The following is an 18955-nucleotide window of genomic DNA, read 5'->3' on the forward strand; positions in this document are numbered from 1 at the left end:
CCTCATTTTCAAACATGCGTATAAACGAATGTCTTTAGAAAGCCGCCCAGGCAGCAACCGCAGCAGTGCAGCGTCCGAGCGACCACACCGAAAGAATCAATGCCTATTTTCAGCTTTAGTAAGTATTAACTATCCACAATCCGCTGACCGACGACGACGCCGCCGCACCACCAGTCAGTTCGCTAGTTGGTGGTTTCCACTGGATGGAATCACGGCAGACGTTTTAGATTAGCTGCGCGGCAAATTGTTCATTCATTCTTATTTTGCTGCACCACTCGGTGGTGCCCATCTATCTGTACACTGTACTGCACTTTTTCCCATCGAACCCGACCTTACTATACGCTTTGGCTGCTATCAGCTCGTGGCAAAACGAGCCATGGCACGAGCGAACCAATGTGATCGTACCTATAACACAGACAAATAGGCATAACACTGGAACCCAGTTGGTAGTTGGTACAGGAGTAGCATAGGCGATGACGTACACGGGGAACAAATCACTAATGCAAAGTGGTTCTCGACTACGAGAGATAATCCACTTACAAATGACTGTTTTAAACAATGTATATTAAGCGAAACGTTTTTTTCTGCAAATCCCCTTCTGGCGTTAAGTCTGTTTGTCGATATCTATAATCCGCTTCTGTGGGGCCAGCGATATAGGGATAGAATCGCACATGAACATGTTTTAGTAATTACATGCTTGTTACTACGATGGCAATGATTGTAATAAATTGGTTCAGCTGTCCACAAGTCCTTAAAAAAGATTAATATCATTTTAACCTTCAGATCGATAAGTTTTCAATGACGGTCGGACTTTCAGAGCTTTTCTTTTACTCAGGCAGAAGAATAGCCTGCAGAAAAGCGAACTATGTATTGTGTTTCTTTATACCTATGGCCTTTCTTTCCCTTCTTCCGTAACTTCGTATACTACTTTTGAAATCGCTATCAAGTTACTTTGTAGCTGTAGAAAACATGTTACGGCTTAAAATACCTGTTGCTCCGTCCCTACCCCTCCATCATCTGCCGAAATAGCTCAGTTGGGAGAGCGTTAGACTGAAGATCTAAATGTCCCCGGTTCAATCCCGGGTTTCGGCATACATATTTTTTACCTTTTCTGTTGTTTATTATTTTACGATAAATTAATATACAATTTAATAACCAAATTATTACTGTAAGTTATGGCCAAGATTTCTTTATAAATCTGCATGCAACAGGACAAGAAATACATACCACTATCGGATTTTTGCTCGAAAACCAACTCGATTTAGCCTACGTCCTCATTCCATAATCATATCAATATTTTGAACACAGCAACCAGCCGACGACCTATCTGATCTGATTCTGTTTTCATAAACCGAAAAAAATAACAAACACCACCGGGGTGTCCATTGACAGTTGGTCCTAACTCTTCCGACTGCCGCTCGAGAAAAATCAAAGCAATGGATATTTCACACCTTGGGCGGCCCTTTCTGCCGAAGCTCCATACATGCATTTACAGACAGGCAGGCGTGCGTCGGTTGAGAGAAGGCAGAGCCTGTGTCAGTTTTTTGGCCGCTTATGAGCCGGAAAGTGAAGGAGATGGTTTTAAGTATATAAACAGATATTAAAATTTTGTGATCGCGTGCCTTCATTTGGTCATGTTGTATCGGGTTGTTTGATGTTGGAAGCAGAAACACTCCGTTATGCCAGGAATCTGTTTGAGTAAGCGAGGTACTTCCTGAATTTGCTGTTTTGTATCTTCATGTCACTCGGGTCGGTTATAATCGACTAAAATTACATACAATTCTTGTGTTAATCATCTCCCGGACTACTAATAGCATCAATCATATATTTTATTGGTCGTAATAGAGGGGTACGATAAGACACCAGTTTTTAGTAGATGGTCCCAACTTAAGTTACAGTGCCTGGCCAAATGATTACAGTAAAGACTCGATTTTATCAGCCCCCGATTTTGTCAGCCTCATATGAAAATTGATAGTTGGAAGTTTGATGGGCTCTAGCAGACGAACCAAGTTGAGTTCGACTAAATCCTTTCTTGACCCCCTTAAGGGAAATTAAACTAAATAATCAGAATGGGCATAACCTATACTAGGCTATACCTATACTATATAGGCTATACCTAGGAAGTAAAGAATAATATCTTAAGAGCTTCGGTTTTGCCTTTCTCATATAAAAAAGGCTATGCAATCATTGAAAAAACGACTTTTCAACCGAGGCCCAGAGGGCCGAGTGTCATATAACATTCGATTCAGTTCGTCGAGATCGGCAAATGCCTGTGTGTGTGTGTGTATGTGTGTATCATTTAAACTCACACAATTTTCTCAGAGATGGCTGAACCGATTTCAACATCAATTTCATCTGAAAGATATAACGCTCCCATAAGCTGCTATTGAATTTTTAGTTGATCCGACTTCCGGTGCCGGAGTTACGGGTTGAAGAATGCGGTCACACAGCGAATTCCCATATAAACTGGTACAACCATGATGTCCAAATGACGTAAAATATATTACAATGGGTTCAACATTACTCTAGTTTGCGGGTCTGGATCACTAATGATAAATCAAAGCAGCTTTGACTACATTGGCCACCTATGACGGTTCATGATGCCTCCTGGTTCCTAAGCAAATATCATATCACACCTATTACCCAGCGAATTCTGTACCGATTTTTACAAACTTGATTTCAAATGAAAGATACAGTAATGCCATTGAATGCTGCTAAATTTCATTCGGTTCTGACTCTTGGCTTCAGAGTTACAGGTTGGTTAGTAAGGTTACACTGGAATTTCTCATATAAATCGGTACAATCGTAACACCACAGAGGCTAAAAACTATTGAAATGGCCACCAAATTACTTCGATTCGCACGTCTAGATCACTGATTGCCGATCAAACATTCTGTAGATATATTGTTTACTATCAACGATTCCGAAAGTCCCGGATTCCGGGCATATTCCAAAATCTAAGCCACATCGGTTCTTCGGTGAAGACTGACCCGATATTTTCAAACCAAGTCTCAAATGAAAGGCAACATTTGCGGTTGAGTATTGTGTCGCCACTCAGCACCCCACCCTTACCCTCACACCTCGCTCCTTCGTCACTCCTCTCTCTTTGGACCACCCTCACATCCGCATTTCCTTCATCCACCCCGTACACCGTATATGTGATTTTTGACGCATCCTCCTACTAAACCCTCACCCGTTCCACTTCCAAACCCATTCCAACAACATTAGATAATTAACTAAGGTGGAATCCCAGTGGAAATAGATTTCCTGTTAAGGGATCCACATTATAAATTAAATTAAAGTTAAATACTGCTGACGGATGTTTACATTAAATTACAAAACAATATCATTAATTAAATATTTCGTTAAGCCTATGTTTAAAGTACTGTTTCAATCTAGCCTTGAAGATGGTACGATTGTCGATTCTCTGCATGTCAAGTGGAAGTGCATTAAATTTGGTAGGGCCAATAAAAAGAATGCGCTTTTGGCCAAGGTTTGTGGCTGCTCGAATGCGTTGCAAGTTACTATTTCGACGTGTTGAACGAGAATGTGTTAAAGTTGTAAAATGTATATTATGCTGCGCGATGGAGTTATGTAGATTGTCGTGTATGAATAATAATGTTTGTACGTCACATAAGTGGGCTATGGGTAAAATATTGTGGGCACTTTCAGAGTATAACAACAAAGTCGAATATAAAAGTGGTTTATTAAATATAATTTTCAGGGATCTGTTTTGTAGTGTTTGTAGCTTTTTAAGGTGAGAGCTCGCTGCTCGCCCCCATACCGATACTAAGTAGTTAAGTTGTGAATGAATGTATGCAAAGTAGTAGTTCAATAGAGCTCGCTGGGGAACAAACGCTTTAACTCTCCACAAAATACCACAGGAGGATGCCACACGCTTTTCTATAAATTTTATATGGTGTGTCCAGGATAACGTAGGATCTAAGTGTATACCCAAATATTTGAATCAGTCCACATTTTCAATTGTACAATCTCTAAGTTTGGGATGATGATGTGTTGGTAAAGTTTTCCGTATGGATCGTAAGATCATGTACTTAGTTTTGGAAAGGTTTAGTGATAATAAATTTGCTTTGAAATATTGGTTGAGAACACTTAGATCGTTATCGATCGAGTTAATAATAGTATTGACATCATTGTTGGGATAAAACAGAGCTGTGTCATCAGCAAACAGTCTAGGAGTTCCAGTAAGCCTCAAGTTACCTAGGTCATTAATATACAACAGAAATAACAAAGGTCCTATATTACTACCTTGAGGGACACCGATTCCAATGGGAGCAAGGCTACTACGTTCACCATCCACAGATACAAATTGCTTTCTATTCGTCAGGTAACTATGAATAACAGAATGAGCAATGCCCCTGATACCGTAACATTCAAGCTTGGCCAACATTTCAAAATATAATCACATGAAGATAAAATTGAACTCATGTTGATTAAGTTAATTGAATATATGCCCGAGGCTAGTTGGTGGTTGGGGTAAATTGGCGAAATCCCTTTGTCTTCGTTTCTATTAGACATATAGCGCTGCCTCTAATTGTGTAGCTCAAGTTATGTGAAACCCATTATCCAATGTTTTTTTAAACATTTTCTTTTGTAAAAGTTGTGGGTGATATTGTGTTTTCGAGTGTACCAAGTAAATGTTTTAAATTTTAAACACTTTGTGTTATTTAGGGTGATTTTAAATCTATTTCCCAATTGATTTTATTTTCGATAGTGCGTAAAAAGAGCTTTCAGCACCCGTATAGAATTCTATCACATTCGTCCGAATGACATTCGCCCGAAAGCCATTTACCCGAATGACATTTGCCCGAATGTCACATAAACCCGAATGTCATTCACCCGAATGCCACGAGCACCCGAAAGACATTCGCCCGAATGCAACATAAACCCGAATGCCATTCGCCCGAATACCATATACCCGAAAAACATCGTAATGTCAATGGAAAAAATTTAATTTATTAAGCTGAAATGCAAATTTTATTACATTTAATCCTCTTAAAAGTAGGAATATGTAGAGGGCGTGAATGAATTTTGCAAATATTCAAAGAGATTAATTAGAGTTATTTTGAGGTGGTAGTAGAGTTGGGCATTTTTATCGAGATTATGTAATATACTACCCATGATCGCATATTTGTCCCGTTTTCTATGGGTTTTCCTATCTTTATGGGACTGACTTGCGATTACAGGCAGTTAAAACTAGAAGAGACAGGAAGAGCAAAATGCTTCGGGAAGATATTTGGGGAGGGAGTTTAGCGATAATACTTCTGGGTACAAGAGTCAGGGGAGGGAGGGTGGACAAAGATAACAGGGGGAGAAAATTATAAACTTTCAGTTTCAGGCATTGAGAGACCAACGGCATACAATCATGTACTGGAACGCTGGGTGGTCCTCCTCAAGACGGCAGAGGTTTCTCCAGACGATTTTTGAGAACGGCTCAGATGTGGATCGGCAACACTTCGAGTTGCATGTGATGTTATGGGATGCGCATCCCATGTGCGGTAGGTCCCGTGTCGCATCGCACGTGCGGTAAGTCCCGTGTTTGTTGGCTCATTCGACAGAGAGCATCAAATAGTTAAATTTGTATATTGATGGTTTTTAGGAAAGTGTATCCGAGGGACATATAGAGAAGATCGCGGCTTGCCAGAACATCTCGAACCGGGACGTTGGTTGGTCTTCCTCAGGCCCGCAAGGTATCCATTAGCCGAGACCTAGCGGAACTGTACTCGGTGCACGTCCAGACAATGTGCTCGATATCGTGATAACCGTCGCCACAAGTGCAGAAACCACTATCCACGATCCCAATACGCCGGAGATGTGCATCCAGCGTGTAATGGTTTGCCATGAGTCGGGAAATCACACGAATGAAGTCACGATCCACATCCATTCCCTTGAACCGGTTTCGTCGACACTTTAGGGACTTCCTAGTTCGCCATTGCTCCACGAAGTTTGCCAACTTTCGAGGGTTCTCCGATGAGTAATACTGAAAAAATCGTCGAAGCAAATTAGTCCTTCATAAACGTCACCTTCTACGGCATCCACCTTAGTAAGGAGTCCGCCTTCTCATTGGCCGGAATGAAGCACACTAAGGTAATCTGGAAGGATTTGTCAGATGAAGCACTCAGTAGCTCCAGTATTTTCCCCAAAAAATACGAGGAGTGCTTTCTATGTTTCATCGAGCGAATAGCGTCAATGGAACTGAAGTTATCCGAGAGCAAGCGAAATCACGATAGGCAAATGGTCGCTACCGTGGGGATCAGCGATCACCTTCCACGTGAAATCTAACTGTAGCGATGTCGAGCATAGTGATAAATCCAACGCGCTTGCTCGTGCTGGTGGTGTAGGAATCCGCGCCATTTCTCCCGAGTTTAAGAGATCTTCAATGCGATAGACACGACGACTATCGCATTGAAGATGAACGAATGAACTAGTTTGGAGAAGAATATTTCTCAACAAACATATGAAAAATTAAAAACAAAGGGAAATTCCGTACAAATTGTTACTGGTCGAACACAGTTCACAGCAGTTAATGAAAAAGAAAACTTTTCTCTTTTGTTTACTACCAACATCTGTGATTGGCGAGAAACGGTTTGTCCGGATTTTCTTTTCAAAGAGAATTTTGACAGTTGGTTTTTAAGCCATAATCATATGTAAATTGATTCTTTTCGACTGTGGAAATTGTAAGAACGGGAAGTGATTTCGGCAGTGCAGTCACGTAATAACTTACGTCGATTCTAATTTATCTTCGCCGACGTTTCGATCCGTGGTTAAGATCTTCATCAGCGCCTAATTTATTGCAGAAAGTAACTGTTGTATTACACGTATTACACAAATATACACAAAAAAACATAAAAATCATAATGTTCGCGAAGTGCTACTCACTCGACAATATTCGACAATGTCACGGTTCGTTTTGCATACGGGAAACTGTCAGGTCTGAGAGGGTTAACATCGGGTTTTCAGGAGTTTACTTGTCGACCTTTATTTGTCGACCTCAAATCGATTTAAAAACGCTCAAATAGAATAAAATAATTCCCCTGAGAACTCGCACTTGGTCACTATAAGCAGTAGTAATGGTTTTAACCTATTTTGGGTGACTATTTGTGGGGTCTACTTGTTAGAGAGTGATCGTGTTTCGAGAATCGATCTCTCTCATTTTTTCAATGGATTCCATGATGTGTGCGTAGGCGCTGTTTAGGTTGTCGGTGTCTGTACGGCGGTTTACTGTGTGAAGATCCCAATCACGGATCGAAACGTCAGCGTAGATAACTTAGAATCGACGCCAATTCTTACGTGACTACACTGCCGAAATCACTTCCCATTTATAATCATATGTTTATCGAGATTTTCAACATTGTTTTCGTCAAAAACCCCTCTCAACAAAATTTCTAGCAACGCCCCTGAGCGATTTTATCAATTCAGTTTTAAATTAGGTTTCGAGCATTGCAGATAAATTGCATAAATAGATGCGAAGTTTGAGAAAATTCTATACATTTCTTTAATAAGAAATGTAAAAAATGCATTTATTGTTTATATACTCTAAATCTCACTTATTCACGTAGACGCTCTAGACTAATGAGATAAATAAGCATCTATCCTATACGTAAGTACAAATTTTCAAGAAGCGCACCGATCACTTTAAATTAGGAGTAATTTTCGCACAACTGGCAATTTTTACCACTTCGGTAGAATATTAGCGTTTTCCGCCAACACGTTCGTAACCAACTAAGCGTGCAATAGCTCCATATAGCTATAATTAGCATTTATATTTCCGTGCAAATTCTCAGGGTTCGCTCGGCTAGATGTGGTGATGCGAATCCATCGCCTTCACTTCATATTTCCAGTTTATTCTGCAGACGAAACGTGCACCTTTTGCTTCCTTTTCGGCAAATAGTAGACTCAGACATCCGTATTGGACACTGATGCAACTGAGCAGACACGCACACACCCGATACTACCCGTTCATTCATCAGAAAAGCAATAGGTACATTTGGGTCATTCACAGGAACAGTACTTGGCAGCAGAGTGAAAGGAAAACTCACATCCAGATTTACGTAGATCTTTGATATCAATCTCATCAAAGGGAGGTGAGGAAGAGAGTGGCTTAAGTTTCTAGTTATGGGGTACCCAAATATGCTCGTCAGGAAAATATTTTAGTTTCCAAATAATGCTTTTATTAATAATTACTCTCTGGTAAAGATAAAACAAAAAATCTTGAAAGTTTGAGCGAATTCTATACATTTCTTTTACAAGTTATGTAAAACATTTTTTGAGAAAGATCACAGTCCTACAACAAAACTCCAATACATTCATTTGAAATAAGAAGATATTAACAGCAAGAGGCAAGGCATTCTGAACGCATAAACATAATATTAAGCATTGGCAAGGCAAATAATAAAACATAATTATATGTCCGCCTATCTCCACTAAAAGAACGAAATAGCAACATTCCTGTAAAGCGGAACATTAACATTCTTCGAAATAAATTGTACCAGCACGGTAGCAGCAATCGTACGTACACCAAAACTCATACGGTTCCACTTGCAGTGAAAATAATGAGCACTGATCCCGATTCCAGATGTGCTGGTGGATCAGGACACAGCTCCGGGAGTGCACGTGTTCTGCAGATCATTCATAAGTTGTGCGTGCGTAGAAAGAAGGCAGCAGGAAAGCAACGGAAATGCATCTCTGCATCCATATCGAACCTGTACCACGCGTACCACTATTTGAAGCAACATTTGGTGCTGTCTGGTGGTGATATGTTTATACCGCAACCGAGGACGGATATGCGTGACATAGTTTCTGCGTTTCTCTGCTCCGTTTTGGCTGATGCAGTGAGTGCGTCTCATCTGAAAAAAAAACTGTGGGACTGAACGGAAGAACGGCATGACCCGACGATGATGGTTTCTCCGGACAGGTGCAGTGAAATGAAATGTATGCTGCAACTAACTAGGCAGTTTAGTAAGAGTTGTGCGCGATTTAGTTGAGCGGCTTTCTTGAATGGGTGGATGCAGAATGAAATTCGCTCGAAGCTCTCGAAGAAGCCGCATTATTTGAAATGAGAAAATTGTTTCAAGGCTGCCTCACTTGAACTAATTTAATATGATAATGATGGAGACTGCGGGGCCGTTATGTATATCTAGACCTCAGCGGATTGGGATAAATAAAGTAGATTATATGCGAATTTCGAGGGTATTCGTATTAAACAAAAACTCCAAAGCCAAACTCCGACTATCTCAGAACTTTCTAAAAAATACTATAAAAAATAGTGAACATGAAATTGTTACAACATTTGTAACGGACAGTACCTTTTTCCCACTGGTCAAAAATGAACCCAATTTGTGCGCATAGTGCTGGATCGGTTGTAGAATTATATGAAAATTTTTGTTTGCAAGATAATGGTTCGGTTTAGCTAACCAATAATTAAAGTTAGAGAAATTTTAGTACATAAAATCATCTTTTGGCTACAAGATTTTAGATCCATGTTTCATCGAAATCGATATCGGAAGTCATTTCAAAATCCACGATGGCGACTTTCACTTTAAATAGATTTTGTACAATCTCAATAACATGGATATTTTCGGAAAGGGGTGTACGATAGAAGACAGAAATAGATATCAGACGCCATTTTGAAATCCAAGGTCCGGTTTAAATAGGGGTAAGTGGTGTATAGTAAGAAACTTTTTTTTAGCTGAAATTCGATTTTGAAATGAACATTTTAAAATGCGTAGTGCATTGCTAGTGTAGTACGTGGCTATAATCTTCTGCATTGTTCTTCTGCCAGATGGCAAAAAGCGTAAAGAACACGCAATATTTTCAAATCAGAGGTAAACATTAGCTGACAAACAAATAGTATCAGTTCTGCACTTTGTTAGGGAAGTTTACTTACATACTGTAAATTTCATCGTAAATTATTGAATTTCGTTATAGATGCCGGCAATGGAAAATATTCAACCGTATTCTTTATTTGCAGGTTGCACTCCGAAAAGAGCTAATACACCCAAAACGTACCCGGTAAGAATCGCTTACATTAATGCAATAAATACGAGCGAAAATTGCAAGCGTTCTGGTAATGTGCAAAAATTGTAAGAAGATTCCTTGCATGTAATGTAAAAAACAGAAAAAACGAATTTTACCTATGTATTAGCGATGTATGTGTATTGGTGACCAATATGCGTTGGATAAAAAAGACAGCTGGCTTTGAAAAATAAGCCCCGCACGAGCAGATCACTAATCAATACTTTATCCATCCAACCATGCTATCAGATCGCTATGAGTCGAAAAAAGTCCTACATAAACACTTGGATGATTTCACGATTATTGAAAAAAGCAAAGGACGCACAACCAGACTCGAACTCGAACTCACGGACCTTGCGCATCGCAACGCTGACTACAGCTACTACTCTATCTTGGCACATGTGGATAGAGTGTTAAAACTCGTACAATCAGCACATCCGCCATTTGATGCTGTCTCGTGTGTAACCCACAAAACTGTGTTTGATGATATTGGTGAGGAATGAATAAAAAGCAGACAAAAAACTCCCCGTGCGTTGCTATAACACCAGCATAGACACGTGAATGTGGTGGTAATCCTTTGACAGTGTGTTGAAGAAACGAATGTACGTATAGCAAGAGATGAAGTGATTTTATATGCTTGCAAACATTGCAAGCAACTTTAATTGCAAGTGATGCTAGCATTATTTGCAAGTGATTGACGCTTGCAAGTATTGCAAGAGATTTTTGTTTTGTGTGATAATTCTAATTGTTACATACATAGTAAAACAACCAGTATTTAAACTGATATTGTCACGAGTCACATTTCCACTGACAGCACGAAACCTGACGAAACGCTAACGGCAACCGTATACTAGGGTACAAATGCACCCCACGCCAACTTTGGCACCTGCTTCCACGAAGGCTAAAATTGGCTACACCACCTTTTCCTACTCTTACTAGGAACTCTAAATTGAATTATAGTTAGGGTCCCAGGTCAGTAAATGCCGAATTCTCGTTTTCACACGGCTCCAAAGAAGGCGTGGGTACATTTGTACCCCAGTGCAACGTTCTAGGGTTAAGATTAGGGGATATTAATTAGGGCTATTTTAAGTAGTGGTACTGTTGGTCATTTCTTAACGAGATTATATATTGATCAACTAAAACTAGAAAAGACAGGGGTCAATTAAGTTTTGGGAAGATATTCAGAGGGAAGGAGAGGGGCCAGGGGAGTGAAACCGTACATCTGTGTATCAGAGACAAGAGAGAGAGAGAGAGAGAGAGAGAGAGAGAGAAAGAGAGAGGGTGAACAAAGCTGACAGGGGAGGGGGGGAGAAAGATATCAACTTTCAGTTTCCGGCATCGAGAATAAACGGTAAGGATTACGGACTCGGACGGTGTTCATCAGGATGATTCATGTAGTGGAACACCGGGTGGTCTTCCTCGAGCCGGCAGGGGTTCCTCCAGACGATTTAGTAGTACGTCTCAGATGTGGGTTGCGCGTGTGATGTTGTGCTGTAGGTCCCGTGGTTGTTGGGTCATTCGACAGAGATGTTTCGTGTCGTCTTGGAATCGCATAAAACCATCTAGTGTATGGTACAGGCGGAAGAGGACACTTCTGAGAATGATAAGAAAAATAATAGGATAACTTAATTCTGAATATTGATGCACCATGGTTTTTAGGAAGGTGTATACGAGGGACATATAGAAAAGACTGCGCCTTGCCAGCACATCTCTTTCTCGGGCCCGAAGGAAGTCCAATACTTGATATCTGGCAGAACAATAATTCGCGCATGCATAGACAATATGCTCGATATCGTTGTAATCGTCGCCACAATCGGAGATAGCGCTATTCGCGAACCCAATACCTGCGGAGATGAGCTTCTAAAGTGTAGTGATTGGGCATGAACCGAGACATCATACGAATGAAATCTAGACCCACATCCATTCCTCCGAACCAAGGTTTCGTTGATACCTATGGGATGCAATAATGTAGCCACCGTCCCAATACCCCATTGCTGCAAAATATCTGCCAAGTTTTTAGCGTTCTTGGACGAGAGATATTGAAAAAATCATTGAAACAGATTCGCCTTTCGTAGATGTCTCCTTCTAAAGCGCTTGCCTTAGCTAAAGAGTTCGCGTCTTCTTTACCTGGGATGGAGCAATGCGAGGGAATCCAAACTAAGGTAAACTTGTACGATTTAACAGACAAAACACACAAGAGTACCAACATTTTCAACAGAAGATATGGAATGTGCTTTCTAGGTTTCAACGGAGAGCTTCAAGTTTAGCAAAAAGTTGTTTAGAGTCGGTGAAAGACCATGTTGATTCAGTAAACCTTTTGCTTCGACCTAATTGTCGAGGCAAAACAAGATCAATTTCTAGAACAACTTCCGGATACAAGACAGCATTGCAATCGGTCGCAGGCTGGTTTTCCTGGATGGCGATGACATTCGCTTGTCTCCAATCGTATGGGCCAACATAGTCCTCAAAAAACTTATTAATTAATTCAACAAGTGTCTCTTGGCAGAGTCTGGCAGATTCTTCAACAAGTTGAATTTGATTATGTCTGGCCCTGGAGCTTTATTGTTACACGACAAGAGAGCAAGTGACATCGGAAACAATGTTTCTTTCACGTTATCGTGATGCGGCGCGGTAGATCTTCTGTACCGGGGCGGAATACGGACACACCTCTTGGCAAAATCGAATATCCAACGGTTTGAATATTCCACGCTCTCGTTAGTACTGTTTCGGTTTCGTAAGCACCAGGCTGTGCCCCAAAGAGTGCTCGTTTCTCTCGTTAGCCCGTCGACGAACCGGCGCCAGAAGCTACGCTTTTTAGCTTTCATCAAACTCTTCATTCGCGTTTCTAACATCGCGTACTGTCGATAGCTAGCGGGTAGCCCGTCGTTTCGAGAGGTCTTACGTGGCGGCCTTCTCTGCGTACACGTTTAAGCACTCTTTGTCCCACCATGGGTTGGGAAGAAGCCCGCGAGGGTTCGTGTATGGTACGCGTTTATTCTGAGCTTGAATCGCGGTATCGAGAATCAAGCCAGCCAGGAACCCGTACTCTTCCTCCAAAGCAAGTTCTTGTGTGGACTCGATTTTGCCGGATATCATAGACGCGTAGCTCTTCCAATCAATATTTCGTATGAGGTCATACGAAATATTGATTGTATTCGGAGGCCATGAACCGTTAGCAACAGTAATTACGATTGACAGATGGTCACTGCCGTGGGGATCAGAGACTAACTTTCACATGAAATTTAACCGCAGCGATGTCGAGCAGAGGGACAAGTCCAAGGCGCTCGGATGCGCGAGAGGGACAGGAATCTGTGTTCAAAATGGTTATATTGAAGTTGTTCCAAAGCTCATGGAGTGATGTAGATCGATTATCGTCATGAAGACAACCCCATGCCGTACCGTGGGAGTTAAAATTACCTAAAACTAGCCTCGGAGCGGGGAGGAGTTCCTCAATATCGTCAAGCCGTCGGTAGCTAACCGAGGATATCCGGGGATATAGGTGGAAGCAATGCAAAAATCTTTGCATTTAATTCTGGTTTGGCAAGCGACAGTTTCAATGCCTGGTGTCGAGGGGAGGTCGATTCGATTGGAAGAATAGCACTTTTTGATCCCCAAAATCCTCCTCCGTAAGTGTCTTCTCGATCCAAGCGAATAATATTAATATCGTGGAAGTTGACGTCTATCTCTAGAGTAAGCCATGTTTCGCTTAATGCAATTTTTAAAAAAATTTAAAAAATAAATCTTTTTTGCGATAATGCTTCTGAATTCCACTGTGGAATAGTGATCAGATCCGTGACCTCGATCGATTAATTAGCCATCGAAGGATACAATCGCTGAAAGGAGGGGCCATTTCGCAGTGAACTGCATCAAAAATGTTTTTTACTGCGGGAGAAAGCATATTAAGATGCTTTTAAGAGGATCGAAAATATTTAATGCTATAAAAATACGGTCCACTATATCAGAGAAATTTATTAAGCCAGCGAAGGTTTCTTTCTTTGGCTGAGATATGAGAACACTTGGGATTTTTTATAGCCTTGGAAGTGCTGGGAACTCTTTTTCTGAGCCCAGGTTTCTGAGATCGGGTGCGACTTCTTTCGGTTTTGCACCAGTGCTCCCTCGAGTGATTATTTTTGAGGGGCCTTGAAGATACATTTTTCTTTGTTATTCTAAGCAGAAGATGTTCCCTCCTGGGGTTCATCACAGTCGCCTCCGTCAGTAGACAAGTTAGTAAAGATGTTCGTAGAGGCCGGTTTCATAGCTATATTTAGCATTCCTGCAAAAGATCGCTTAAAGGGTCCCGGAAGAGAACGCTTAAGATTCTCCTCACGCTGATTGTACGCGGAACATGTCAGAAGATCGTGTGGGTTTTTTACAACAGTAGCGACACTTTTAGACATCCCTTCCACAGGAATCATCCAGGCTGTATGTCCCAATTGTTTGCAATTAGTACAGTTCACGACCCACGTCACAAAAATGCAAACAGGTAGACGAACCTTGCCAAAGAGGATACACACGGCGACGTCACCCGATGAGTTGACAAATATCCTCTTTCCGTCAGCTGCGACTGATGCTGAATGCAAATGTTTGCGCTCCAGTATCTTAACTGGCTGAAGCATGGGGCCTTTAAAACAGGTCCTCGTAATTCAGACCCGGAACGGAAACGACCCCGCGGACTTCAACCCTGTTAGCTGGTATATATACTCTGTACTCTTCCTAAATAGCTCGTAGTCAGCAATATCGTTTGCCTGATTCCAACTATTTACCACCACTCGTAGCACATCAGCGTGTATTTTCGATATTCCTGTCATGGCCGAACATCGTTCCGTCGGAACTCGAGAAATCGTCAATAAATTCAAACAATTTTTGTCTTGAGCCCGGAAGAAGATCACGTAAGGCTCGGTGGCCAAGCATGGATAAACCTTGAGTCGGGGAGCCGATTTTGTTTCGACCTTCATCTCGCCTTGAGATGAACCACGTCAGGGGAAGTCATTTTTGCACGGGCCTATATCCCAGTGCAAGCTGGTATTATAGACAAGAATGGGAACTTGTGTATACAGTCGTGATTCGCTGGTTGGTCACTTTTTAACTCAACCGCGTTTTAGTTGGACCTGCGCTAATTAGACCATTGCCCAACTAAAAACTGAATGTCAAAATATCGTGTCAAATTCGCTTTGACAATCAAACTGACAATAATTAGAGATGTGAGCAGATACATTTTCGGTCCAACTAACGAATCAAATTCGTTAGTTGGACAGAAGATGTAGCCTAACCAGTGAGGCCACAGACTAGAGGGGTAAGTTTATTGGATATAATCGGATTTTCAAATTTTGTATCCAAAACCCAAACCGAACGAGTTTTACTTTGACAAAAAAAACTCAAGAACTTGACAAAATAAACTGATGGTGTCATCGTTACCAGAAAAGTTTTTAGCTGCCTTGAAAACAATGTTGTATATTGCCTCAAAACAAGTACAGAGCTCTGCTGAAGACCGCCAACTAAATAAATTATTTGGGGAAATAAATTTTCTATCTCACTTTTAAGTGAATTAATCATTCAACTCATTACGCCAAAAGACGCGACTATCTAGAAACTTCTTCGTAGAAGTCTATTCTCCAAATCCAATAGTTCAGGAGTTATTGAACTTTGATAGTGAAAACGGCATTTTGAAACACTGTGCAGAGGAAAGTTTTCTATCGTCGCACACTACGACCATTCTGTTTAAGGAAAAAATACCTGCCATACGAGCAGGAATCACCGAACTCACTTATCGGTACTCCGCTTACGCACAGACACTAAACAGGAAAATCATAGAATTTTTTTTTCAAAACGTTTTCGTGGGATTTTTAATTTTTTTTCTGTTCTCGGAGCTGTTTGGGGTTTTTTAGCTTTTATGTTTATTAGGGGAACATGGGGAGACTTGACCAGGTTTTCAGTTAAACCTATGTAAATGTCTAAAAACGTTTTCTATCCTTCAAAACTCATTTAAACATGATGCGCAACAGTATTATGCGTATTCATGATTGTTTGCAGAATTTTTGGTTTACTTTTTTCAAAATTATAAAAGTTTTTTAGAGATGAGTTGTTTGGTCAAGTCTTTGCACCGCGGGGAGACTTGACCAAGGCCTAGGAAGACTTGACCAAAAGAATTTTGTAAAATCAAAACAAAAAAATTTGACATGAAATATGCTGTCTTCATATTTTTACATATTGTCGATATCCTTAAGTACCAGTAAAAAATATAAAAGTATTTCATTAACAGTAGGTACCACAGCATAGCAAATATCAGAAATTTTGAATCTTTCTTCCGTTTATTTTCACTTGGTCAAGTATTCCCATAAAATCTTGGTCAAGTCTTCCCAACATTAGATATTGCGGAAAATGTTGTGCAAATGTTAATAATATCTATTCCAATGTTCCGATTTATGTAAAACCATTTCACCATTTCATATGAAATAAGATGATATATAAGTAATTAAAAAGTAATCATTGGTCGAGTAGATATGTCCACACAAAGTTTGATAAATAATTACATCATTAACATAATTTTTTTATTTACGGAATATTTTCTGTAAGGAAAGCATTTTTCATTCCAAACCTTTAAAATTACCTTAAGCGGTCGAAACAAGTATAAAAATATTTTTGAAAAAAAATATTAAGAACCTAATAGAAGACGTCATAGCTAATAATAGAATTTTGCGCTTGGTCAAGTCTCGCCCTGTTCCCCTACTAATTAACCGATTATGCCAATTTTCTCTATCATTATTTCAGAGAGCGAGTCAAGGCGCTATAACCTAGGCACATTAGCCAGGACAGGGGTTTATACCTGTGTCCCATCCCATCCCAGGAACTTAGGTCTGGAGGAGTGACATTAACCCTCTTAGCCAAGTCACTCCCAAAGATCAAACCCGCATCAAATTGAAACGGTCGGTACGGTTGTCCACATTTCTTCCTTATTCAAAGTTCAAAATAATTAGTTGATTAAATCATTCAATAAAGTAACAATTTGATGGCCGGAATGGAAGCTCTCATTGCAAGTGCTTGTTACTGGCAATCGATACAAGAGATATTTGTTTTTGGGTGTATAGCAATTAGGCGATGAGGTGTAGTAATGAACCGTGAACCGATTACTCCATTCACAGCTGATAACGCTAATCTGGTAATATATTACGTGGCGCCGGAATCTGACGGATCATATACTTACATTGTTTCCACAGTTATCATCAAACGGCGCGCGACGATTTGATCTAATCAACGCCGAATTACTAGCAGGTGTTTTTCCGGCTTCTTGTTCACGAGACTATAAAACCCTCACCAACGGGGTTCCACCAGGCTAATTAGTGACTGTATCGTCGAATAACCGAAATGTTCAAATTTGCGGGATTAGTGCTAATAGTGCTCGTTGCAGCAGTTTCAGCAGCTTCTTTGAAGAGTGAGATTGAAATACATTAAAAGTGTAGTAATTGAATTCTATGAATATCCTGTTCCGCAGATGGTTTAACTAAACCGGCAGAAAATGAGAAGCGCGGACGCATTGCTGGAGGCACGGAAGCAACGGTCAATCAGTTTCCTTATCAAGCCGCCCTGTTAACCCCAGAAGGGCTCTACTTCTGCGGTGCAACTATTTTGAACCAGCGCTGGGTTGTCACGTCAGCAGCTTGTGTTGCTGGACTAACGATCCAGGATGTGCAGGTATTCGTGGGCAGCAATCTGCTTACCGAGGGAGGAGTACTAAATCGTGTGAGCAGAATTATTGCTCACCCGAACTTTAACGTTGATGTGTACGAAAGTGATGTGGCCCTTATTCAAGTGGTCAATACTCTTCTGTTCAATGATTCTATTCAGCCTATAGCGATGAGACGGGATTATGTCGAAGCCGAGAGAAATGCTACTGTATCTGGTTTTGGACGGCAAACGGTATAAGGCTCCGGTTTAATAATAATTTGATGTAATAATATAGTTTTATCAACTTTTCAGATTTCAGATAGCAACAGACCAGATCAGCTGCGTTTCCTCCAAGTCGAGATAATCACCCAGAACGCATGCCAAGAAGCATTTGATGAACCCTACACTCAGCGTTTGGCGGATAACACGCTTTGCACTCTCAGCCCTGAGGGTCAAGGAAACTGTCTTGGCGATGCCGGTGGCCCACTAGTCTACAATGGGGAATTGGTGGGTGTAATTTCCTGGGGTATACCCTGCGGCCTAGGTATGCCAGATGTCTACGCTAGGATATCGAACCACAGGGCCTGGATTCTGGTGCACACAATGATGTGAACTTGGAATAACTTTAATCTCTATTGACGAATATTTTTCCGTTCAATAATAAATATTACTTTCCTTTTGATTATTTGGAATAACTTTTAACGAAAGTCCTGTACGAAATTGGTGTGAACTAGGCATTTTTCCCGCATAATCATTACTATTCGTCCTATACAGATTTTTATACTAATGGCCAAGCAGCTAAAAGAATCTTATCGGCTGAATATGAATATACAAACAACATTTCTTAAAATTGTTTGGAATGAGCTAAGTCGGTAGTACAATGTGTCAAATATTTGACCCAGGAATAAATATGACAAACTAGCGAACGATTTAATGGTCAAACAGAATGCTTCGTCACTAATGGAGCGTCGAAGGCCCGTTTTGAAAAGTACCAAATAATGGATTGATTTCCGACGCAGCGTCAATAATGAAGCATTCTGTTGATACCCTGTATACTATGATATCAAAATCGCTGCAGCAGCTTTTCAAAGTCCCACAATACGAGCGAGCTACCAGTCTCCCGAAAAATCCTGAGAAATCAATCATCATTCACCCAGCGCACAGCAGACCTCCATCCTACGGTCGAATGTCGAAATAATTCAAAACAACAGAACGATAATTTATATTCATTTGGTAAGTTGCCGAAAACGACCGATTT

General features: G+C 40.7%; 1 protein-coding gene and 1 non-coding gene across 2 annotated transcripts; both read left to right on the forward strand.

The window, feature by feature from the left end:
- Positions 1 to 1019: 1019 nt before the first annotated feature.
- Positions 1020 to 1092, forward strand: Trnaf-gaa (transfer RNA phenylalanine (anticodon GAA)). The gene has a single exon. It is a non-coding gene; the product is annotated as a tRNA-Phe (tRNA).
- Positions 1093 to 17379: 16287 nt separating this feature from the next.
- LOC131677492 (chymotrypsin-1-like) lies at positions 17380 to 18332 on the forward strand. The gene is made up of 3 exons (XM_058957331.1): positions 17380 to 17464; positions 17525 to 17949; positions 18010 to 18332. The coding sequence occupies exons 1-3, from the start codon at positions 17398 to 17400 to the stop codon at positions 18307 to 18309; spliced, it is 792 nt and encodes a 263-aa protein (XP_058813314.1). The 5' UTR covers positions 17380 to 17397; the 3' UTR covers positions 18310 to 18332.
- The last annotated feature ends 623 nt before the right edge of the window (positions 18333 to 18955 follow it).

This window comes from Topomyia yanbarensis, chromosome 1 (genome assembly GCF_030247195.1).
Source record: "Topomyia yanbarensis strain Yona2022 chromosome 1, ASM3024719v1, whole genome shotgun sequence".
Taxonomy (NCBI): Eukaryota; Metazoa; Arthropoda; class Insecta; order Diptera; family Culicidae; genus Topomyia; species Topomyia yanbarensis.

Excerpts from the sequence above, each read along its gene's own strand:
- LOC131677492 (XM_058957331.1), top strand. The coding sequence starts at position 17,398 with ATGTTCAAATTTGCGGGATTAGTGCTAATAGTGCTCGTTGCAGCAGTT. Across the intron at positions 17,465-17,524 it reads TTCAGCAGCTTCTTTGAAGA|ATGGTTTAACTAAACCGGCA; the intron begins GTGAGATTGAAA and ends CCTGTTCCGCAG. Across the intron at positions 17,950-18,009 it reads CTGGTTTTGGACGGCAAACG|ATTTCAGATAGCAACAGACC; the intron begins GTATAAGGCTCC and ends TCAACTTTTCAG.